The 25,753-nt window shown below is 44.6% G+C and overlaps 1 protein-coding gene across 1 annotated transcript; it reads right to left on the bottom strand.

Moving 5' to 3' along the window:
• Positions 1–800: 800 nt before the first annotated feature.
• On the bottom strand, positions 801–25,753 carry MCM2 (minichromosome maintenance complex component 2). The gene is made up of 16 exons (XM_053297437.1): positions 25,603–25,753; positions 24,641–24,831; positions 22,233–22,408; positions 20,942–21,205; positions 18,600–18,819; positions 15,917–16,124; positions 14,921–15,055; positions 13,417–13,608; positions 12,679–12,772; positions 11,136–11,386; positions 10,513–10,639; positions 9,969–10,081; positions 9,336–9,578; positions 7,995–8,177; positions 3,900–4,055; positions 801–1,719 (listed from the first exon to the last, which is right to left on the bottom strand). The coding sequence occupies exons 1-16, from the start codon at positions 25,606–25,608 to the stop codon at positions 1,609–1,611; spliced, it is 2,670 nt and encodes an 889-aa protein (XP_053153412.1). The 5' UTR covers positions 25,609–25,753; the 3' UTR covers positions 801–1,608.

Below are 25,753 nucleotides of genomic sequence, written 5' to 3'. Positions count from 1 at the left end.
GACTACTTCCTGCCTTTTGGAGCATGTGGGGGGATGTAATCCCAAGCTTGGGTGACCTCCTACACCAGCCGAGAATGCTATGATAGGGGCATAAACAGTAGCCAAGAGAGCTGCCACAGAAGATGAGGCAGCTTGGCCTCCTGCTATAATTGGAGCACTGCTTCCAGTAAATATTTGCTCATGTTTTATAGACTGGTAGAAAGCATTCAACTCTTAGTTTAACTCCCTTCCTAAAAATGCTGGAGGGAAATTGCTGCCTGGGTCTCTGATTCGATTTAGGGGGAAAGGGTAAGGATTTCCAGCCAAAAGAGACATAAAAATGGATTTGAGATTCACATGACCTATGGCAGGCTTTCAAGTATTTTTCCTTGATGAAGTAGGAGATGGGCACACAAAACACTCAGAGAAGGGGGGGGGGGAAGGATTCAAAATATGTATTGTGCAAAACTAAGCCAAATTGGCTGTACATAAAGGCAAGCAGTGAAGCAGTTTCATGCTACTCTTCAGTGATTCTTCCAGAGTATGAGAGTTGCAGCTGTGCATCATTTAAGTGCCCCTAATTCAGTCTTTGAAGAGGGAAGGCGGGGCTTTGACCTGTTTACTGACAGGCTTAATGGGCAGATCAACAATTTGTCTGAAACCTCAGGGGTGTGTGTGTGTGTGAGCGTGCTCTGTAGCAGACCAAAGGATGAGGTTCCCCATTCTAAAAAGAGGGTCACAACCATGTAACATATTTATAGCACCCCACCAAGAATTTCAAGATGGCTCCCTCTCATATTCTCTCAGAGAAGCACAGCCAATACAATGCTATTGCCTTTATTCACAGAAAGCTGCTGCAAAGCACTCATGTTTAGAAATGCAAACCTTCATCCCCCCCGCCATTTAAAACAAATCCCTCCTCTTTTTTCTAGGCAAATATAACAGCCTATAGAAAGGAGGAAAACAAAAGCTAGTTTCTAGCAGCCTCCAAAAGAAGCAATTTAAACCTTTCATACACAAACACATGAATTACTAAGTGCTGCATTACCCAACAACACTGGACTTAGTAGCAGCTTTAGAGGGAAGCTGCTCTTTTGCTTCTTCCCAATGTCTCAAGCTGAACCCACACATTTGAGGAAGATGCCTTTATTGCCTCCATATCTGGGAGACAATTAGCATGGTTTCTCCAGAGGGAAAAATGTCTGGGCTCTGCTTTGGACATTCTAAACAAAGTGTGGGGAGAGGAAGCACAATCCAATCACGCTTCCTCTCCCCAGTGCTTCTTTAGACTATCCAAAGCGACTCCTAGTTACAGAGGTTTCATCGATCTGACAAACGACTCTAACCGATATTCCCCCACCCATTGTTCTGCCCAGATCGGGCCAAATTTCTGACACAGGTCTAGCAAAAACACTATTTTCAGGTCTCATCCAAACAGGGTCAGCCACAATGAAACACAGTTCTGCATAATGAATAACTCAGGTCCATTCTATTCTATTCACAAGTAGAGCTTCCACATCTTTCCTGCTATGCTTGAAGGAATGGCATAGGAAGTTGTCTGGCACAACATCACTATGTGCAGCACAGTTCCAAATTCTTATTCTTTGCAGTTCCAGCAATCCATAGTCCTCAGAAGGCCTGCACAATCAGTTTTCGCTTCACATCACGGCTGAACCTGTTCATCTTGAACAACTCACTGTCATAGAAGGCAGAAAGGTTGTGGATGTTGATCTGGCGAGCCTAGGAGCAGGGAGGGGAGAGACAAGAGAAGCATCCTTCAGACTTTTCCCATACTGAGGCCTTAGTTTCATCACAAATATGGTACATTTCTCCATCTAGCACAAAATACAGGTTCAGAGTTGAAATGGACACATCGGCAGGGCTACAATAATTTTATTTGCTTGGTACCCATCTCATCTCCTCATACCCTGCCGTGAGTTGTTTCATCTATTTAAGAGGGCTGAGCACAGTTGTAGTTGAAAACAGGCACCTGCACTAACTGAGATCCAACGGGATGTACCCAATTAGTCTCTCTAAGCTTTCCTTAGAGCAAACCGATTCTAAAATAATTGCCTAATGAATCCAGTGGAAGGGGAAAACTGTCCTCTATTTATACAACAGTTTGATTTATTTAACATATTTCTATACTGTCCAAAACTTGCATCTCTGGGCAGTTTACAATTAAAATCATTTAAAACATCAAATCAATTAACAATTAAAATCATTTAAAACATTAAGACACATTTAAAACATTTAAAACCCAGTATTAAAATTATTATTTTATTATTTAAAACCATAAATCTAATTAAAAGCCTGGGTGAATAAATGTGTCTTCAGTGCCTTTTTAAAAGTTGCCAGAGATAGGGAGGCTCCTATTTCAACAGAGAGAGCATTCCAAAGTCCAGGGGCAGCAATGGAGAAGGCCTATTCCCGAGTAGCTGCCAGACGAATTGGCGGCACCCACAGACGAACCTCTCCAGATGATCCAGATGGTGGTGGGGCTCATGGCGAAGAAGACGTTCTCTTAAATACCCAGGGCCTAAGCTGTTTTGCAATTTACTTAGCAAAAACTGCTAAAGCAGCATTTGTAAAGGGCAACATCAGTCTTGCTTCTCTTGAAAGGCTTGTTTATGAAGAGCCTTCTACTGAAGTCTGTTTTAAAACAAGCAGGTTAAGCTACCTCTTGTTGGATGATTACTTGAGAGAGAAAATAATATGGCACTAACTCAGAAGCTTGCACACTTGTTCCATTAAACAATGTTTCATAGAGGGGGAAAATGCAAGTGTATAATAGGCTATTCATTAAACATACAGTATTTCAAAATAGTTGTGTAATGCACTGAGGAGCTGGGGTTTACAGTCTGAACAGGGCTATTATAACAACCAATTGTCCTTGATACTCAATTATGTTTCTCAGTTTTAATTCCTTAGATCAGGGCTTCTCAACCTGTGGGTCCCCAGATGTAATTAGACTTCAACTCCCATAATTCCCAACCAAAGGTCACTGGGGCTGGGGATTATGGGAGCTGAAGTCCAATAACATCTGGGGACCCACACGTTGAAAAGCCCTGCCTTAGATGTATTGGTGTAGTAGAGACCCTCCTCTTATATAAGAGGGAGTTTGGAATACTTACACCCTATATAGGTTTTGCAATAGGTTAACCTTGCTCCATAAATAGCTGAAAAAGTCAGCTCCCCTTCCATTTTACTGGCTGAAAAAAGTTCTAGGCAAGTAAGAGACCTTTAATTAGTGTGTCTAATTTTCCGAGATCAATCACACTTCTAAAAGTATTCTCCTCAAGTGGCACATGATACCAAATTCTTCCCTGATAATTCTACACAGCAGCATTCATTTATTATCTTCCCACGAGTACGATATAGTATTCGGCACCCAGTGACAGAAAAGGCACTATTAGAATCTCTCCAAATCCATTGTTTTCTGGAAAATATACCTATCCCCATAAGGCTGCTGCAAGTTCATTATACCCATTTCCAAAATGGCCTCCAGTTGTATTTGAACAGGTGGAACTGCTTAACTAATTCCTCTTCGAAACACCCAGACTGGAATAGAACAGGCTTGAAGAGATTAGTTTTTAATCAGGGTTGAGTTAAAATGTTTGTGAGAATGCCACCTTGTGGCAGCCAAATGAATGCATCATCAGTGGCTAGTTTTATACCTCACCTCTCTGTGTATATTTAGTGCTCCTGTTTGGGTGACGGATAAGCTTCAGTAGGTGTCCAACACACAAACAAGGTGTTGCAAGGGCTAAAGCAAAGCCAATTTTAGTGTCTCAAGCCTTCCTTCAGTACATTTGAACAAGTGCTCACAGCATGAGTTCACTTCAACTCTTAGGAGGTTGGGATGGGTAGGTTTAGGCTTCAAACGCAAATACATACAAGGGGAGAAAGATGCCCCATACCTTCTCAACTAAGTCTTTCTCTGGCACCTCAACGTTATCTTGCTGAGCCCCATAGCGATTCCTCTGATACATCACTTGCTCAGATACCAGCTGTTTCAAAACGAACAGTAGAAGCTCATTGTTATCCCGCCTGAAAGCGAGGTACCGGGCAAAAGTCTGTGAGGGAAAAATACAAAGCAAAGATTAAGAGACACACCAACACATCTAATAGTTGGGATAGGTGTGGGCAGGGAAGCAAGGCATATTCTGTTGCCCTCTCAGTCAACAAAACACTGAGGGAGATTATCCACTAGCCGTTACAAGAATCTCAACACAGTGCTATGTAACCCACCTCCAGGGGCTCAAATACCAAATTCTCAGCAAGAGAATTCTCAGAAGAGAATTTGCAGCACGAGTGGTCAGAAAGGGCTACTCGGTTATGGGGAGGAAGCCTGAAAGCACTTACTTCTCCACAGATGATCATTCCGCCATCCCTGGGTGGGCAAATCGATGAGCACCAGCTGCTGCCGGCAGCTCCAAGAGTCGGGGTGCCGGGATGCCCCCCACCCCCTGGAGCTCCAATAATGCACTGCATGAATCTGTGGTGCATTATGGGGATCCCTCCTCCCCATCCAAGCAGCCATGGCTGACATATAAGCAGCAAGACGGGGTTAGGAAAGCACTTGCTCTCCTAACCCTGTTTTGAGGGGCGGCTTCGTAGGCGGGTTGGCCACCGTGGGTTCCAGTGAGTGACATGCACATGCACAACCGGGCTGGGCTCCCTTAGCCTGGTTTTGCACACGTGTGTGAATAGCCTCACAATGTCCCAGGTCTAAACCATCATTTAAATACACAGCAACCACAAACGTCCTTCAAGCTGAGTCAAGACAGCTAGCAAGGCATCTATGTTTGTATGGCGGCTAGAGTAACATATGCATTTAATTGGAAGATTAATGATCTGCCTTCAGGGAGATTGGTTGATAGAGACTTTGGGTTGTGTGGAGATGGCAGAATTTACAATATGGACAAAGTGGAAATATTTCTTGTTGTATTTAAAGAATTATTTCATTAATATGGATCTTACAGCTGGTTTTGAAGTTTGAAATGCAGGCTGGGTAGACTAATGGTTTTCTTTGTCCTTTAAGTTTTAAATTTGTGGTTGGTTGTCTTCTATTAATATTATAAAAAGATGAAGTTTATAGTTGTTATTTCACAAAAGAGGTGCGCGGGAAGTCCAATTATGTTTTGTTATGTTTGTTATGGATGTTATGGTTATTATTGTTAAAAACCAATAAAAATTAAATATTAAAAAAAAAGACAGCTAGCAAGGGATACCAACTTCCATAAATTTAGACTGCTACCCTAAACAACTTACCCAGGACTAAGCCTCGCTGGATGTAAAGGAACTAACTCCCAAGGAAACATGTCAAGAAGGTTGCTCTAGGTAGCAGTCTCTCTGAATCATACTCCTATTTCAGTTTTCAGTGGGCCAGTTCAGACAAACACCCCGCTCTATGTACGAGGAGGACAGGACATGGTGAGAATGTGCCCACCCTGATGTAACTCAAGGGTGTGCTGGTGCAATCTCACCATGAGGTCTAATCAAGTGTGTGGGGTGTTAATCCAAACTACCCCTCTACTCAGGCTGTAAAACCCTGGATGTTCATTTGAACTGGCCCAGCCTGGGGCTAGGGAAATGAACGAACGGAGGTGCTGAAAAAACCTGTTTGTGCACGAGTTAGGTGCTGGTGCACAGGTTAGGCACCGCAAGGGGGCTGAAGGGGGGTGGGGGACAAGCAAGACCTTTAGAAGCAAACAGAACAGGTCCTTAGCTGCTCTCTGCCACCCCATGGAGCTGCTGCGATAACGCCCCTCCCAACCCCCAAGAGCCCATGTGCGGTGTCGGGATACCATCGGCATGGTGTTACTGACCATGCAAATGGTGTCTGCACATGCACAGACGCCATGGATGTACCAGTGCCGCGTGTGGGTTTTTTTTTTGGGGGGGGGAGTGTCGTCCCAGCAAGAAGCTGTATGAGGCAGCGAAGAGCAGGTAAGGACCTGCTCTACTCCCTTTTAAAAAGGTCCCGCTCACTGTTCTCCCCCCCCTGGCGGCACTGAACTGGTTTGGCCCTCACCCGAACTGGTTTGCCACCGAACCTGTGCATGAACCAAGGTTTGTGCACATTCCTGCCTGGGGCCAGCATCTCAGAGAACACTTCTTCGCATATGAGCTTTACCAGCTGTTAAAGTTATCTACGAGAGACCCTGTTCCAATACTCCTTAGCACAAGGTAAGAACTAGGAGGGTAAGGAGCATAGCCTTCTCAGTTTCAGCTCACTTCCTAGGGAGGCATGCCAGAGCTTTTATACTTTAAAATCTCCTAGTAAGCAGGCAAATGGTGTTTGTTTTTATTCCACTAGGGAAGTGATGTGGGTGGCAGTCTGCAGCGAGATTATTGGTGACTCCAGCAACTGCCACCACTGTTGCTAGCCTCTGCCTCCATGGCCCCCACCTCCTTCCTTATGCTCTCCTCACTGCTGGCAAAGAGCCAGGCTGTGGACTGATGATGTCACTGACCGGGGTGGAGGGAGCAAGGCAGGCTGAGAGAGGTGGGCAGGTGGCTGTGGAGGCAGGCGGTGTGAGGCTCTCCCAGTCCTGGCGCCACGCACAATCTTTCTTTACTGGCATCAGTGCAGGGGGCAGGCAGGCAGGCAACTGTGGAAGTGGGCAGTCCACAGCCCTGGCCCCATGAAGCAGCCTGTGTTCACTGTACACCATCGTCCAATGGTAGTTTCACTTGTTTTATTTGATTCCTACAATTCCAAGGAGGCTTGAATAGTAAAAATGAACATGGGCTTTTTTTGGAAGGAAAATTCATTTATAAAGGGCTAAAGTTCTTGTTCTCTCTTTCATATATATTAAACACACACACACACACACACACACACGTGAAGCAAGCAGTATTTATGAAGCTGCTTGACTCATGATTTCCCTGGAGTTGTGGCTAAAGTCAGTCAGTATAATTTTAACGAACAGTAAAAAAAGAGCAGTAACTCCAGCATAGCTTTTCCAGTGGTTGTTGCTGGTATTTCCCTTGTGACTTTTTAAAAGAATCCCTTTGGGATTGGGAATTATGTTTCCATTACTTTGCAAAGTGAATTGATTTGTGAACATTTTGTTGAAAAACAGTATATAAATATATTTCTTAAGGAAGTATAGTTCTGTCTCAGACAAAAGACAAGAGAAAGATATGAAAAATATGATTTAAGTAAAGGAAAAACAAGGACTTCTTTATTGTCCTAACTGTCCATGACAAAGATCTTTAATTGTTCTAAATGTTAGGCTCACACACCAAAAAGACATTCTGTTACTCACAAGAGTAACACCTTCAACATTCTGGAACATTGTTCTGCGCTCACCACTATAGCAAGACACTAATCCAGAGTAATCTGACTGCCCCATCTTTGTGTGCTACCAGGAGTGATCTAAAAGGGGCTATACACAAGATGACAGACCATCATCTTTCAGTCTCTAGTGTTTCTTATTCCTTGTCTCATAAGGTCATAGGAACATAGGAAACTGCCATATACTGAGTCAGACCATTGGTCTATCTAGCTCAGTATTGTCTTCACAGACTGGCAGCGGCTTCTCCAAGGTTGCTGGCAGGAATATCTCTCAGCCCTGTCTTGGAGGTGCTGCCAGGAAGGGAACTGGGAACCTTCTGCTCTTCCCAGAGCAGCTTCATCCCCTGAGGGGAATATCTTGCAGTGCTCACACATCAAGTCTCCCATTCAGATGCAACCAGGGCAGACTCTGCTTGGCTATGGGGACAAGTCATGCTTGCTACCACAAGACCAGCTCTCCTCTCCCCTTCAGGCTCCTGAAGGATAACTGGTACACCTGTCCTTCACTCCAATAGATATAAAGGTACATTGAACAAATGTTTGGGGATGACCCCCATGCTGGCCTTCTCCAGAGATGGTTATGACCACTGCATTTCAGGTCAACTGTGTTCCCAGCAAAACTGAAGTTCTGGAGGCATCAGTTGTGCATCTCACATGCTTTAAGAAGGACACCAGTCTAGCCAGTCCACAAATGCTAGAGCCCACATACCTTCCGCATGCTCCTCATGACACTGAACTTCTGTGTGTCAATGAAACTTTCCAGCATCACCCTGATGGCCATGTTGACATCATCCTCCACCACATAATCCCGCAGATGCATGCGGGCATGGGCCTCGGCCATTCGGATCACGGATTCAATATGACGCACTGTGATGGGGATACTCCCGGTTGCCTGCAGAAAGAAAGAAGCAACTCAACTGAAAAGAGCTTTCTCTGTGCCTGCTATGCATATTTAGTGCAGTTTTGGGAACTGTAAATTGGTGTACCGTTTTAAAAAACAACAACTCAGTAAAACCAATCCAACAGTAAAAACCAGGAACAACATAAAAGCGAAAAGTTGATGGTGAATAGGGACATATTAAAAACACTGGTTTAAAGACCTTAAAACAGTGGTACATATGCTGGTAACCTCCAGACTTGATTAATGTAATGCGCTCTTTGGTACAGAATGCGACAGCCAGATTGGTCTCTGGGACAACAGGAAGGGACCATATAACACCAGTTTTGAAAACTGCACTGGCTGTCAATATGTTTCGAGGGTGAAATACAAAGTGCTGGTTATTACCTATAAAGCCCTTAACGACTTGGCAACAGGTTATTTGAAAGCGCCTCCTTTGTCATGAACCCTCCCGCCTTTTACGATCTTCTGGAGAGGTCTGGTGGCAACTCAGGACCAGGCTTTCTCTGAGGCTGCGCCAGGGCTTTGGAATATGCTCCTCGCTGAAATAAGAGCACCTCCTTCTCTGTTTGTTTTCAGGAAGACCCTCAAGACTTTCCTGTTCTCGCAAGCTTTTAATTAGGATTTTAATAGTTTGTTTTATATTGTTTCTATCGTGTTTTATGTATTTTAACCTGTGATTTTAATGTTGAGATTTGTACACCGCCTAGAGATTTACATATCAGGTGGTATAAAAATATGACAAATAAATAAATACATAAATAATGAAAGAAGGAAACTGGTTAAGATAGCAGTGCAAGTCAAAGGCATCTTAACACAGAAGGAAGCCCCACCAAGTTCAGACTGCTTACTGTGTCAACAGCTAGGGAGACGCTGCCATCTGCAGGCAGATAACGTGCAGTGTAAACAGTACTCAGGCCTTTAGATTTACCAAATAGTCTCTTAAAAGGTGCATGACCTCCAGACAGGGTAGGAGACAACAGCTCGAATTGTACCACTTGTAAGATGTAAGGAGCAATAGCTCAAGGATACAACACACGCTTGTTATGTATTGGGACTCAGGCTCCATTTCCTGGCATCTTTCTAGTTAAAGCATTCAGAAAGCAAGAATGAACTCTGCCCTCCTCTTAACTTCCCACAGTGGTTGCTTACCATGGATTCTTTCCTGAGTTCACTGTACATCCTTGCCACTTTGTCCTGGTCCATCTGGTTGAGTTTTGGGTGGACTTTTTCCTTAGCATAGATAATGTACTTCTTTAAAATCTCCTGTGGTATGGGTTCTACACCATAAGTATTAGGAAGGATAATCTCTTGAGAATCTCCATTTACAACATCCTTGTTGTTGGGGTGATGTTTGATATGGCTACCAACAACAAATCGAGCCAGCATCTCATCCTGCAACAGATGATTGGAGAGAGGTCATTCACTGAGAGTGGTAATCCAAGGGTAACTTACAGTGGAAATACATCAGATAATTACATAAGAGAGTGTTCAAGTAAACTTGTGCACACGTCCCCAGTCTGAAGGTGTAGGGACAGCTTGACAAGACCTGGGATCTGTTGCTGTGGCCACACTTTTCAAATGTCCATGCCATGGACATGGAGGGGCAAGGGATCACCTTCCCTCCACAACAGCAGAAATATAGCTCCCAGATGACTAGAATACAGATGTCGGGGTGCAGGATCTCTCATTTTCCTTCTCCATGGTTTTTACTGTGCAAGATGGTAGCCAATTCACAAACCTAAAGCTTTGCTCAGGTACAAAATAATCTGCAAAGGCTCATACCTGAACAGGATCCACCGTGTCTCTGACCACACACAGGATATCAAACCGAGAGATGATGGGCTCAGTCAGATCAACGTTTTCTGAGAACGTCAAAGAGGGGTCATAGCGCCCACCTAGGATAAGGAAAGGATCCAGTTTAACAACAGCTGTTGGACACAGGCTTTCCGAATCAAATCTATACTTGCCCCTCCCATGACTTATATTTGTCTCATTCATCACAGGGATAATTTCTTTCTCCTGCCCCCAGGAGAAAGCGAAAAGTTGATGGTGAATAGGGACATATTAAAAACACTGGTTTAAAGACCTTAAAACAGTGGTACATATACTGGTAACCTCCAGACTTGATTACTGTAATGCGCTCTTTGGTACAGAATGCGACAGCCAGATTGGTCTCTGGGACAACAGGAAGGGACCATATAACACCAGTTATTAACTGGTGGCAGAATATCCAAAGAACAGGGAGCTGCAAAGCAACAGCATGCAGCAGTTTTCACAGCTATAGAAAAGTGAGGGCTTTTTATTCCCACAGTTCATCACCACATACCTATGGGGTTGGAAGCAGCAATAACAGTGCAGCGAGCTTGCAGAGATGTGACAATGCCAGCCTTTGAGATGGAGATACTCTGCTGCTCCATGGCTTCATGGATGCTGGTCCTGTCCTGATCATTCATCTGAAAAGAACACAAGAGACGTTCAAGCCCTGGCTGGCTGAATTATGCTTGTGCGCCCCAAAGCACCTCAGCCCTAAAAGGGACATCATCAGAAGTATCTGTGCTTAGCCAGGATTAGGGATTTTTGAGGGCAGGAAACGTCAGTCTGGTTTCAAGTATATTGTTCTCCAAGCACTCAGAAATGCAAGGTTTACTGCAGTTCAACATCATTGATCCATCTACTCTGAAACGCTTGCAGGTCCGATGAAAGAATCTTGCTTCCAGATCGCAGGTTCAAACCTGCAGTCAGGCAGGGCAGTGCACAACCGCAAGCCCAACACCTGTTGCACTCAACCCTCGCCTCAGCCTCCCCAGCCTCATCCTGCAGCTGCTGCTCTTCCCCTTGCCTGGCCTCACCACCCACCAGCTTGCCAAATGAAGAGATTCCAGCTGTTCTGCTTGAAGCTTATCCCAGACCTTGATCTAAACTTTGCCACGTGTCTAAATCAATGCTCACCTTATCGAACTCATCTATCAAGCACACCCCTCTGTCCGCCAGCACCAGGGCTCCTGCCTCCAAGGTCCATTCCTTGCTCACTGGATGCCGCTGCACATAGGCCGTCAGGCCAACAGCAGAAGCCCCCTGGCCAGTGGTGAAGATCGCTCTGCTGGATACTTTCTCCACATATTTGAGGAATTGAGACTTGGCTGTCCCAGGATCTCCACAAAGCAAGACGTTGATGTCACCACGGACTTTATGTTTTCCTCCTAATGAATACAAGACCAAATCGCACATATGCAAAGGTGAATCCAGCTAAATATCTGCCTTCCTGTAAGTGCCAGCACTGCACTCTGGAGAAGCACTGAGGCTCTACACATGATCAATATGTAAAGCCCCATGGGGTTGCGCGGGCAGAGCGGGCTTAGCCTGCTCTCCCCATGCACAAGCAGTTGCCCGCTTCAGCCATCCAGATGAGCAGCTGCTTCGGATGGGCACTCCCGTGCCCGGCCGCGGCTCTCCCTTGGAAGCTCCGGTGGAAGGGGAGCACTGACACACGATGCCCCAGAGCCCCAGGAGGGCACTGCGCAAGTACCTGGTGCCTTCCGGGAGTCCCCCCCACCCTCCACCCCTGTGTGTCAGCTGCGGCTGACATACAACCAAGCAAACAAGGTTAACAGAGCATTCGTTCTGTTAACCTCGTTTAAGGGGAGGGTTTTTTAAAGGTGCGTTAGCCACCATGGAACTACCTGGCCCGCCCACGAGTTCTCATGATGGGAGGAAACCGGGCTGGGCTCCCTTAGCCCGGTTTCCCCCCATCATGAGAATAGCCTCACGATGTTACTGAAGGGGACATGTTAAACAGAATGCAGAATGTTATGCTCCGCTGATGCCTCTCCATCCCACTCAAGAGCCATAGAGTATTTATTTTTACAAACCAATAACCAGAAGAACACAAGACGATCATAAAACAGGAACTGAAAAGATGCACTTGGGTGTTTTGATGATGGGGAGAGAAAGGATCTGTCCCCAGGCAGCTGATCTGCTCCTTAGTACAGAAGAGCATTTCTTACGAAACTCTGGGAATTTTAGGACAGATTCACATGTTGTAACATTTAGGAGGCAGGAGAACCTGTTGTGTCCTTCTGGTGGAAAGTCCAAAGCAGTGATTAATGACTGGCTTCTAAGCCATGAGATAGGTGGACTGCACAGGAAAAGGACAAAGGTAGGCACTTGATCTTTTCAAACAAAAATGTCTGAAGCTATACCTCCAATAAAACTCAACTGTAGAATGTTGGAGAGAATGTCTGCAGCAGCTGCTCATGTAAATGCAATATTGATTACACAGTTTCTTTGACAATTAGCTTGGGGTGTGAACATACTGGTTCAGGCATGAACTGGATAGGTTTGATCGGTTCAGCCTTGAACTGATTCATCAAACCAACCAGCCCAGCCAAACGGTTTGATCGAACCGGTTAGCATACTCCTGGTTCAGCCCAAATTCTGACCGAACCACCCCAACTGGTCTGTGCACATCCCTACAATTAACGTTTCTTCTTACCTGGGTTTTTGGGTTCTCCCCCAAAGAGAGCCAAGGCCAGACCCCGTTTGATGTCTTCATGTCCATAGATAGAAGGAGCAATGCTAGCAAAAATCTGAAAGCAAGAAGCACCAGTTTTCAGGTCATCTTTTGCATAGAATGGCTAGCACTGTATATGTAACATGGGAAAGAATCAAGTTACAGCAGAAAGCTACTCACAAGCTTCTAAAGATGTAGCTTTGGTTCCACCCAAACAGCAAAAGCCACATGCAGGAGGCAAGAAAGCGCATGCACTTAGGAACATAGGAAGCTGCCATATACCAAGTCAGACCATTGGTCTATCTAGCTCAATATTGTCTACACAGACTGACAGTGGCTTCTCCAAGGTTGCAGGCCAGAATCTCCCTCAGCCCTATCTTGGGAGAGAATGTGGGACCTAGATGCTCTTTCCAGAGCGGTTCCATCCCCTAAGGGGAATATCTTACAATGCTCACATGTAGTCTCCCATTCATATGCAACTAGGGCAGACTCTGCTTAGCTAAGGGGACAAGTCATGCATACTACCACAAGACCAGTAGACCAGTACCACAAGTCCAGTAGATATCAGCAACGATCACTGGGGATGGTTGTGTTGGGTAAGGTAGTCATATAGCATTCCTTCAAACAGGTTTTGGACAGATCTCTTATGGTTTAACATCATTTCCTGCTCTGGACTCACGAACAGACGGCTTGAAACAGGGTCTTTGGAAGCCAACTCACTTTCTCTCCAATCTGCTCATCTTTGGAAAGGCCCACAATGATCTTCATGTCCTCATCTGTGAGCTCCCCAACTGCCACCTTGTTGTCTTTCTTGGCAATATGGTTGGCCATGATCACTGTTGCAAATACTGGAAACCCATTGGCAGTGTTCAAAGAACCATCATAATTGTTATGGTATATTCCAGTTAGCTCCTGAAGGAAGAAGAAGAAAAGAAAGACATTCTTTAGCCCTAGGTAGCACAACAGCTCAGGGAGTTGCAGAAGTTAATGGAGGCAGACTTTGTTGGTATATGCATGCAAGTTGACATCATGTATGCACAAAGCAACTGTTTAGGGAATGTTGCTGGCTCTCTTAAATAAATTTAAATTAGCTCATCTGTGAAGAAGTTCTCTGAACCTTCGATTTGTGTGAACACCATTACTTTCTGTGGTGAACTGAGTTTACTTTCTGATTATATTTGTGGAAAGGAAAAAGGTAATTGTATTGCATACAGCACATTCATTCCTATAACTAATCTCTGTAATTTACTGCAAACACTAATGATTCTGATCAATGTAATACTTTTGGCACAATTGCCAAAGGCACAGTTCTGCTGCCAACAAAGCCCTAGGTTCTTTGATACTGAGAGTCTTCATTTCCAAGGAGCTTGAATGTAATGCTGAGTTGGCAGCCAGCATCTGCCGGACTGGCGCATGCATGCATGCATGCATGCGTATTTAGGAAAGGAACGGGTAACCCACCTTCCATTTTCTGTTGCATATTGTAATAGATAAAAAGCCTTCAGCTGCCATTCTGACAGACTGCAGAAAACTACATACTTTCCCCCCCAAGAAGCTATCTTATTTCTTCCAAGTCAATAAGAACCTCTTTCCCAGATTCTATAAATGGGACTAATTATGAGTCTATAAGATAGGTGTGTGTGTGTGTGTGTGTGTGTGTGTGTGTGTGTATGTGACTGATGACGTGTGTTTTCAGTCCAATACAAATCCAATTTAGAGCACAAAGCGGGGGTGGTGATGTCCCAGAAATTCCCCTGCCATCTGCTATCTTGGTTCCAGACAGCGGCCAAAATATACGCACCACCGCTTTAGACCTTAAGTTTTTACAGCCAGATACAAACCAAATTCACAACAGGTGGGAGGGGTCCTAGGGTATTCTAGCGGTGTATTTTTTCTCTAATCTGCTGCCATTCTGAAACAAGATGGTGACTGCTCACATTATAGCCACCACCCCTTTAGAACTCAGGAGTCTATAATCCAATACAAACCAAATTCACAGCATCTTGACAGGCATCTTTTCATTACAGTCCACCATACTGAAAAGGCCTGATTTCCAAGAATGGCGATAATACACTATCAAATGGATTTTATTCTAAACCTTTAATATGGCTTTGACGTTGGAGGAGGAGGAAAGCAGGCTCCATTAGCTCTGCTTAGAAGTACTTGTTAGGGTACTGTCAATGCTTCATTATCTTTTGCATTCCCCTCCCGGCATTGTACTTACAATCTCATCCCCTGGCTTGCAGCTGTCAACCAAGTCAGCAAGAAAAATGGCATCCTTTGAGCGAGGGAGCCTGCCAGCCGCCACTTTTCCAGGGCTCTCCTGGATTTTTATACGTTGGTAGTTCTGGTAGACTGTCTGGAAGAGGCAGCATGTGTTATTTGGCAAGTCAAAGGTGCAACAGAGCCTAAACTTATTATTTGCACAGGGTTACAAAACTGAATGGAAACCAAGTTCTAGAGTAGTCATTACAGATGTTAAAGGATGGGGTCAGTCTAATCAAGGAGGTGTTGCAAGAAAGCATCTTTGGTGGGATCACGAGAGACTTGTGAATGGGACATTCCCCGGTATTTATAAGACCACTGCCTTATAGACCGGATTCTTAATGGGAGAAAACAGTTCAAAGGATTTCTCCCATTTTGGACCTCACTATAAAAAGACTATCAAAATTTAATTCCTGTTTACAAGAACCAGCAGGGCTCCTTATGATTTAAAACAAGGCTGTTTAATCTTCTGCCCATGTGACAAGCCTCCAGAAGAGCTGGCATGTTAGTCTGTAGCTGCAAAGAGATAAGGGATGCTGTGGCACTTTGACTACCCAGAAAGATCACCTAATGTATGAACTTTCCTAGGCAACCTTGTTTGAAACCCTGGAGATGTTTGAAACCTTTGGAATTTATTTATGTATTGCATTTCTATACCATCTGGTATAGAAATATCTAAGGCGGTGTACAAAGTAAAACATAATATAAAACCATTTAAAATTCATAAAAACAGATAAAAATCACAGTAGATAAAAATACACATTAAAATTTAAAATTCTTTTGGTTGTTCTTGAGAATTTAACCCCACCCAACCCCTCTCCATTTTTTTAAAAAAGGCAAAAGCTAGGGATGATTAGAGTTCTAGTCCAATAACATCTGAAAATACATTGAATTCGAAGGTGAGATCATCATTCTATAAATTAAAAAAGGAAACCCTATCCCATGTATCACTTACCTCTTCCATGTTGATCTCAAAGGGTCCAGTAGATTGACACTCTGGGCAAGAGCCTGGTTTTACTTCCTGGTTCTGGGACTGGAAGAAAGGCCCCAGGATGAAACTGCACTTGCTACAATTGTACTTGACCATGCTGAGCTGGGGGAGGACTCCTGTGCAGCTCGTCACCACCCCACTCGTCCGGATCAGCTGGTTCAAATGTAACTGCCTAAGAGGAATGGTAAGAACAATGCTGAGATAGGCAAGAGTCTCTAGCTTCAGAAAGGGAGCCAGCGTGGTGTAGTAGTTAGAGTCCTGGACTAGGGCCGGGGGAGACCCGGGTTCAAATCCCCATTCAGCCATGAGACTAGCTGGGTGACTCTGGGCCAATCACTTCTCTCTCAGCCTAACCTACTTCACAGGGTTGTTGTGAGGAGGGACTCAAGTATGTAGTACACCGCTCTGGGCTCCTTGGAGGAAGAGCGGAATAGAAATGCAAAACAACAACAACAACAACAACTATCGTAGTCTATGGCTCCCAACAGTAAGATTGGAATAGGAATTTTGGAATAGGTACAGTGCCCTGATAGCAAACCCTAATGAAGCCAGTGGAAGCCAGCAGTGTTCTCTCAATTTCTTTAATCTGTGTGCAGAATGATGTTGTTGTTTTTTAATGGAAGCATCAAGGCAATGTGTGCACACATGCATTCAGGGTGGAAACTTCCTGATTCAATCTGAATGGGATCTAAAACTAACTGAGTGGGCATTAAAAAAAACCAACTTATGTTCAGGGACATAGCTAGGAGAGAGGGGGCCCGTGTTTGCCCCTCTCCCCAGCAGCCCCTTCGAGTGAGGGAGATAATGAAGAAAACAGGGAGGAGTGGAGCTGGATCGGGGGGGGGGGAGAGGTTCTTTGAACCCATCTGCTCGATGACAGTCATACCCCTGGAGCCACTCCAGCATGGCACCTTCTCTGCATGGGACCCACATGGCAGGAACCCATCCTTCAGGTCCTCTCTGTCCCATCATTGCCTCAGTACTAGGGGGAACAATACTGCCATAGGGAAGAGCTGCAGCAAGAACTCTTTCCATACAGCTCAAGTTTTCTAAAGTTCATGGTGCAAAAGAATCACACTGGACTCAAGCAGCTTCCACACTTAGGTGTTTGGAAGGTAACTGGAAAGAGAAAAGAACAGCTTGAAGCAGTCAAAACAAGCAGACTGTGGCTAAGAGTTTTAGCAGGAACAAGAACAATAACTACAATGGCATGGACAGGGGTGTGACTAGCGGAGAGGGGGCCCGTGTTCACCCCTCTCCCTGGTGGCCACTCGGAATGAGGAAGATAATGAAGTAAATAGGGAGGGGTGGAGCTGGGGGCCCTGGGTTCTTTGAACCCATCCCCTCATTTATAGTTACACCTTTGCTTGTGTGCATGTGCTCATGGAAGCCACCAGCACCTTTTCTAAGGGTAGGGACTGGGGGGAAAACTCTCAGATGCTGCCAAGGAAATAATATTCCCAGGTTCAATTTCAATATGTGTCTTCTCCATTGCAGCTGCAGTTTCAAAATTCCCACTCTTGCTTCTGCTTACTGACCTAGTAGCCTGTCTTCCAGGCTGCGATCTTCCAGGTCAACTGAGGGTCTCCAAAGGTTTGAATGCAGAAAGTTTGAGAAATATAGGGCTGGTTCAGAAGTTCCAGCAAACTATGGTGTCCGTGAACCTAAGAAGAAGCAAGCCTGCACTTCCCTCCCCTTTCCACCTAATCTGCAGCACAGACCTCAGATGCAAACCTCTTGGCTTGATAAACCATGGTACATGGTTGTCTAGACCCGAGAGCCCCAGTTTAAATATGGTTTACAAACTAGGATGTGAAACCTGGGTGGGGTGGGGAACCATAATTGAATCATGTGAGTCACATGCAGAAAACCCCGATTTTCAGTCCCTGGCATTTCCAGTTAAATGATTCCGAATAGCAGAGGTGGGCAAGACCCGACTGAGACTCTGGAGAGCTGTTGCCTGTCAGAACAGACAATTCTAGGCTAGATGGACCAATGGCCCGGCTCAGGATAAGGCAGCTTCAAGAAGACTTCCTCATTATTGTTTTTCATTCAGAAAAACAGATGTGCAATTTTAGCAACACCAAGAAACTAGAACTTTTAAGAAATCTCAAATTAGAATGCTAATTAAGGCTGCAATCCTACATACTTCCTTTGATGTAAATACTACTGAAACTAGCCTTATTTCTGAGCAAATTGTTACAGATAGAGTGCAAACATGAAATACTGAGATTCTTTTGTTTAGGAAGACTTAGTCCATGAGACAGAATTGCCATTTTAGCATTTATTCCACTTCTTCTTTGCATGCCCTGCCACTACGTTTTTCCTAGTGCCATCACTGAATGCTGACTTGCCACAGCTGATTAGGCAAGTGGACATTTACCAGCCTGGCATACAAGGGCTGTTCACACTAGCTAGCTTTATTTCATAACAATGCTTATCCTCTAAAGCAGAGATTCTCAAACTTGGGTCCCCAGATGTTCTACTACGACTCCCATCACCCCCTGCCACAATGCTAAAAAAAGCCATTGTGGCAGGGGATGATGTGAGTTGTAGTACACTATTACCTGGGGGTCCAAGTCTGAAAACCCCTGCTCTAGAGGCCACAGCAGGGCTGCCCATCACCAAAATCACACTGATTCCTCACCTAAGAGATCGCAGCTCCTCCACCAGAGGCAGATGTGAGATGCGGACATGGATTTCCTGAGCAATCCGGTCATACTTGGGGTACATAGCCAACACAACTTCTTTGGCTGCTTCATCAAAGATTTTCAGCATTTCAGCTGGGGCCTCAGGAAGAAAGTAGGCAAGGACATGTTCCCGGGCAGCCAGGTCTTCATAATTCACCACCAGGCTTTCCCTGTTCTCTGCAAAGAGATGTGAACTTTTGTCATGTTATGAACAATCCTACATACTTCTCCTTCCCACTGTTTTGTGTTTGTTTTTTTTTAAAGTTCACTGAGTGAACTATCACACCCATTGTGCTATGACCTGAAAAGCAACAGTAATGTTTATTCTTCCATTGTCCTGTAAATGTATAGCATGTGATAAGACCTAATTGTAGCAACAACGATATGAACTATTCTGAACATCAGCTGTAACATTTTCTACTTTCCTGGCCAGGAACTATAGAACCCTAAATCTACAATAGATAGAAAGATATAATAGATGTAATCATACTATATAATCATCTTTGAACAATGAAGTAGTGCATTTTTTTAACCAACCTCAATGCTGTCTTAGAAATGGTTCAACACAAACTATAGCCACTTTTAGACAATACACTACGAGACACACCTGCTTTTTACTCATTAAATACTGTAGATTGTTTTTGCTTTGCAAAGGAAATCCAAGAGCTACAGCCTGCTCTTAACAAACCTTCAGCTAGCATGTAAAACTATTAGTTCTGGTTTCTAGATCTGGATTCTTCATTGCAAGACCCAGGAGCCACTGGTAGCTCCCACTGACCCCAAGTGCGGCTTCTCAACTAGTTGCTTGTTAGGTCTGTGTGGAATATTGGGTTGAAGCAGAATATCATTATTTATTATTATTATTATTATTATTATTATTATTATTATTAAGTTTAATTTCTATACCACTTGACTCCAAAGACTCTAGGCGGTTTACAAATACTCCACATGGTCCCCTTGACTTCACACAGAGGCAACTGTTCCCACCAGGCAGTGCTGTGCCAGCACCAATGGGGCTTCTTTTTATCCTGTGAGATCATTTTTATTTGTTTTGTGAATTTCAACTTTTTTATATTGTTTTTACTTTTGTTGTATTTTTTCACTTTGTAAACTGCCTAGAGATGCATATATCAGGCAGTATAGAAATATAATAAAATAAATAATAACCTATCCAACTAATTTTTGAGCATGCAAAGCATTTAACGTGAATTCTTTTGATGCAATCTTTACAATCACCCTGAGTAAGATAAGGTAAACCAGTATTACTGTCCTTATTGCATCTGGGGAGCAAGGGAAAGTGGCTCATCGATGGCTACCTAATGAGTGTATGTCAGAAGTGCGATTCGAACAAGGGTAGTTTTGGTTGCAAAGCAGGTTTTTGGTTTTTTTAGCCCCTCAGCTATACCAGATCATAAACTATCAGTTAATGACCAAGTAAAGGTGAATGTTACCCAGAAAGTTATTCAATAATAAATGTAAGCTCATAGAATAATTTATCCATGGAACAGCAGAGAGGGAAGAAAAATTGAGAAGATGCATGTGCAACAGGCCTAGTTTAGACATAATAATAAACTACAGTTTAGCATAGTAAGGACAAGCAATGGTGAACCTGAAACCACATGATTCTCCCTCCTTTTTCCTATGACTTTGCACATTGGAAGGAGACTTCCACTTTCTGTTTTGAATAAACTGCTGTTTCCTGTTATATCTGAACTCGTGAAACTGCAGCTTATTGTGTGTGTAGTTAACAAAGCAATATCTGAAGCCACTGTTTGAGCCCAGTTGCTTTGAAACAGCCATAGTTTCCCAGCTGTGGGTGCACTTGGAAACTGCAGTTTGTTCAAAATAAAAAATGGAAGCTTCCGTTTCCTCCCTCTGACCCAACTGGACATGAATCTGAGGCTCACCAAGGCTTGTTCTCGTAATGCTAAACCATGGCTTGGCATGATGTCCGAGCCAGACCACCGTCACAGTCACCTATTCCATAAAGACCAGAGGAAAGTCCTAGTACCTCCCAGCAATAAGTACAAGGTGTATTGTGGTAAACAGATTTCCAAGTAGTGGGTTGGGATCCAACTGTGGTGCCAGGTGCCCTGTGAGGAAGTCACCCAGCCTCATTAATGAAACAGCTGGAAAGCACAATACAGGTGGGTTCTACATCAGAAAACAGGAAGATGGTGTGTGTGACTGAATAGTTTCAGTGTGGGTGAGGAAACAACCCTCTCCTCAAAGAAGCAATTGTTCAGAGTAGCCGGCTCTTCCCCGGCTGTTCTTGTCCTTCACTCCCACCCAGCTGTACCTTTGCACATGTCACTGATCCGCTCCTTAAAGACATTGTGGCCATGGTCATCCACATGAGTCTTCAAGAAGTTCTTGAAGCGGTGGTAGATCTCAAGACGAGGAGCTGCCATAGACACCCACTCCCTCACCGAGTGCCCCTTCATGTCTTCCAGGTTCTCAATGCTCTCAATCATGTCCTCATCCTCATCTTCTATGCCATCAGCAGCCCGCTCAGCTAGGCGCCTCTTCCGCAAAGGACGGTCCTCATCTTCATCATCACTCTCTAGAGTTTTATAGTGGAGGGGTGTGTGAGAGGAGAAGACAGATCAGATAATGAAATAATGCAGTTGATGATACTAGCACAACTTTTGCTTTCTTAAGGGGTATCAGATAGGGTGGACAGAGTTCAGACTTGGTCTCGAATTCTGGAACCTTGTGATCTACCAGTCAGTCAGGTGCAAAAGGGTGGATCGAGGACAAAGCCAGTTACCTACTACAACCCCTAAGAAGAATGCTGGGATGACCTGCATATAAGCACAAATCTACATTTGAGTTACTGCAGATCAGTGATTCTAACATAAAATTTTATAAACTGGTCAGCAGAGCAGCACAAAAGCCTGGTTAAAGGGAATCAACTAAAATTTCATTTTACAGGTGAGGACCTTGAGGCCAGGTATTAGCACAAGGCCAGCTGCAGCAGAGACTTCTGTTTCCCACCTGCAGTTGCTCAATCACTGGGAGTCAACAGTCCTTGCCAGTCTTCCCTCCAACAGGGATTCCCAGATGTTGACTACAACTCCCAGAATGCCCAGCTGCAATGGCTTTTGCTTGGGGATTCTGGGAGTTGTAGTCAACAACATCTGGGAATCCCTGTTAGAGGGAACACTGGCCCTTGCCAATCTGCTGCAAATCACCCATAGATCTGCCAATAGATACTGATCACACCTGGCTGCTCCCAATATATGACACAAGTGTGCATGCCAAGCGCTCACACAAAATCCTCTGCATGTAGATATACATAAAGGAGGACTTGGTCTCACACTTATCAGTTTTCCTCTCCTCTAATTAAGCCACTGAGACATACAGTTAGAGATCCAATTTCTGTGGCAAAATTTCCTAGTTCAAACAATGATCTTGTACTCGATATGAAACTAAAAGCCATGCCTTGCAGGCTTACAAAGGAGGCATGCCAGAGAAAGGCTGAGCAAGGTGAACCATACATTGGAGAAAAAGGCAACCAACATCTAGAGGTGTATTATACAGATACTGCATAGCAATCCATGAACAAGAAGCAGGCTTTAAAAACATACCATAAAGCAGACCACTCCGTATGCGGCCCAAACCACGATCCATCTCACGGTCCCTCTGTTTCATAGCTCGATCTGCTGCTTCCCTCTGGCTGGCAGTCAGTTCCTCTATATCTTCATCATCCATAGCCAAGCCCTCCGGTTCATAGACATCCAGCTCTGGAATGGGACGGTAGTCCCTAGATGCCCACACACATCAGTTAAGCAACTGCAGAGCATGAGTGAATTATCCGCTTATTGTGCCGTTCAGCAACAGGCAATAGGAGGCTCATCAGCTAAGCCAAGTTGTGAATTGTGTGCAGACCCTGGTGTTCCCGTTACAAGATAGTTTCCAAAAGCAGCCTGAATGGTACCATCTCCGTTCTATATAAAAAATGGCATCACAGAAACTGTATATCTGGCACTTATCACTTGGTCTTCAAAGTGTTCATGTATGTTCAATTGAAAGAATGTTAGCTTGCTACCATGAAATCTGCAATTTAAGTGTATGCCTAAAGCCTGTATGTGATTTCCAAGTTAACAGAGTTGGAAAATTTTCCTACAGTTCTCAGAGAGCAGAGACGTGTGCCTCCATGTGTCAGAAACCATGCTTAAAGAACTCAGCTGCATCACATATTGGCATGAGGACAGCTAATGGTTCACCCAAAAGAGCACATTTTCCAGAGATAACTCTTAAGTGTTTATACCCTCCCCACTCCTCAAGCAGGGTATCTGCAGATGCAGCCTCCTTCCCTGGGTAAAATACTTTAACTGATCACCTCCAGTTACTACTTGCCTAACTTCAGCAGTCCTTTGTCCATTCTCCCCACAGGCGCTCTCCCCCAGTGCTGCCTAATTTTGTTGTGCAATGACATGGACCATCCCTTCCAACAATCCCTTCTCTGTGCTGCCAAACAGCAGCTACTCTGGGCAATCACACAGAGGCCCCTTGCTTTTTAAGGGCCAGTTCTGACAAACTTGCCAACTACGTGTGGCAGGTTGTGGGGTTGCAGCTGCCTGCCTGGCCCACTGTTGCAATACCGTCTCACTCCAGGGCTGAGAGATGTCTGGATGTGAGAGTTTCAATTTCACAGTTTCTATACATAAGTCACCTTAAATGGCGCAGCAGGGAAATGCTTGACTAATAAACAGGTTGCTGGTTCAAATCCCCGCTGGTACAATATCAGGCAGCAGCGATGTAGGAAGTTGCGGAAAGGCATAATCTCATACTGCACGGGAGGAGGCAATGGCAAACCCCTCCTGTATTCTACCAAAAGAAAACCACAGGGCTCTGTGGGCACCAGGAGTCAAAATCGACTTGAGGGTACACTTTACCTTTTACACGTAAATTCAACACATGCAGGCTTGAATAACATGGCTGAGGGATTAGGTCTACACTTTGGATTTTTTCAAGCACTGGTGATGTGCAAGAGATACCACACAGACATGGATGTCTACCAGGATAGGCATTTGCTGTGGGCAGAGTGGACAAATGTGATTTTGTTCCCCACCACACAATCAAAGCTGACACCTTTGTCAGAATAGGCCTTTAAGAGAAGTTCTACACTTCTTTTGATTCCTGGGTTAGTGTGTGGGACATAAGTAGAACATTTAACAGTAGCATTTTTAACGTACAAGAATGAAAATAAAACCTAACCCTACAAAAAGATTTAAAACAAAAGGATGATAAGGCTGGTATGTACACAAATGAATTAAAAGAGATTCAGAAAGTTGCATCCAGGGGTTACCCCAAATGATATTTCCCAAACCCATGAGGAAAGAGAATGCAGATAGTTGGTATCAACTGGTATCGATTCCTAGACAACAGTACAATACAGATCCTCTGATCCAGCAAAAGGAATCTAAGCACAAGTAACCTTCCACATGTGTTGCCAATGCAGATGTGTATCTGGAAGCAAGTACCCATCATCACTGTGATGCTCACCTGGGCCCTAACAAATTGGCCGGATACATCTTTTGATGTGAATAGACACCTACATGTGCAGCCAAGGCTGCCAGATGTTACATGTTTTGAGCTGATCACAACTACAGCCAGATTGGGGACAATATTCAGAATCTGCACAGCAAAACATTACTAGAGAAGCCTGCCAATTCTTGGTTTACTTTCAGTAATAAACACTGATGAAAACAATGACACAGCTGCTATCATGCCAACAATCATCCATCCATATGATAAACACAAAACAATGAAAGATCCTCTATGATATTTCACCCTTCAAAATAAAGCCAGATTATTTAGTCATGTGCAGATAAATACAACATACTTGCATCTTAGAAGCCAAGGGTTCTAGGACAGCCCAGTTTGCCGTCATGCAAGCGTTCCAAGGTGTCACCTCTATTCTGCCTCCACAGAACCATCTTAAACACAAATGACATGTGAGCATCTAGCCAGAGCAGAGAAAGCCTCCTACCTTTCCATCCCTTCCCCAATCAGCTCCTCCCCATCTTCTTCCTCTTCATCAGGGAGCCCCTCAGCCCCCAGAAGTCCTTCAGATTCATCCTCAAAGGGGGGCAGATCTCTGCCTGGGCTGGAAGTGAAGGCATCTCCTCGCCGAGAGCTGCGTGGAGGGCTGGTGGCTGCATGGGACGACTCTGAAGAATCCTAAGGGAATGTCAGGTGACAAGTTAAGAAGTTACAGCAAATCAGGGGAAGAAGGCCCTTACAACAACACTACAGGAAACGTGGCCACTTTCGAAGCCATAGGCATGCAGAGTAGAAGTCAGACCGACAGAATGTTGGATCAAAGCAGAGCCGTGGTGGATTCTGTGAAAGAGAAGATTCTGCTCCTCAAAACTCAAAAACTGTAAGGAGAGCGAAGGGACATTCTGACAAGAGGGAAAGGAAAATTAGCATAAGCCCGATTTAATTATTATTGTACCCCGGGTGCACTGTACCCGGCTGGAGATCGAAACGGCGCGAGCGAGCCAGGCAGCTACATCTGCCGCCGTCAGAATTAACTCTGTCTCCTAGTTATGTTGCAACAGTATAGCGCTTGTCTCTGCAGGGAAAACAAACGCCGTTCGCCGAGAGCCGCCCGGGCCATGGCGTACATCCCCATGTTAACAAAATGCCCGCCCTCCATCCTGTAAGGAGAAGGGAGACTGTGCCTTTAAGAATAAAGTTCCCATCTGGATGACTGTGGAAAGGGTGCATTGCTAAGAGATATTTAAAACAAAGAACGCCTCTTTCTTCATCATGGTCTTGATTCTTAGAAGGCGAAGCTAAACACCACACAAACCCTTAGGAAAATGCTCAGAGTGGGGATGGGGCAACAAATCTAAACGGGGGAAAAGGAATCTCTGTCCTGAGCATGAACAATCTTTCTTAAAGTCACTAAAGAGGAGACGCCATCCGATTCCAGCAACTACTCACCGCCATCTCTGCTTCTTTCCAACTCGATTCAGGCTTTACAGCAACCCGACAAACTCCTCTAAACTAGAGCAGCCTACAGAGCCCGAATTTTCCGCGCGAAATGGAATCACGTGAGCAAAAAGCCCGCGAAAGCTCATGAATAATGACTGAA

This window comes from Hemicordylus capensis, chromosome 2, assembly GCF_027244095.1.
Source record: "Hemicordylus capensis ecotype Gifberg chromosome 2, rHemCap1.1.pri, whole genome shotgun sequence".
Lineage (NCBI taxonomy): Eukaryota > Metazoa > Chordata > Lepidosauria > Squamata > Cordylidae > Hemicordylus > Hemicordylus capensis.
Note: the sequence above shows the minus strand (reverse complement) of the source record. Positions and strands in the feature narration are given on the sequence as shown.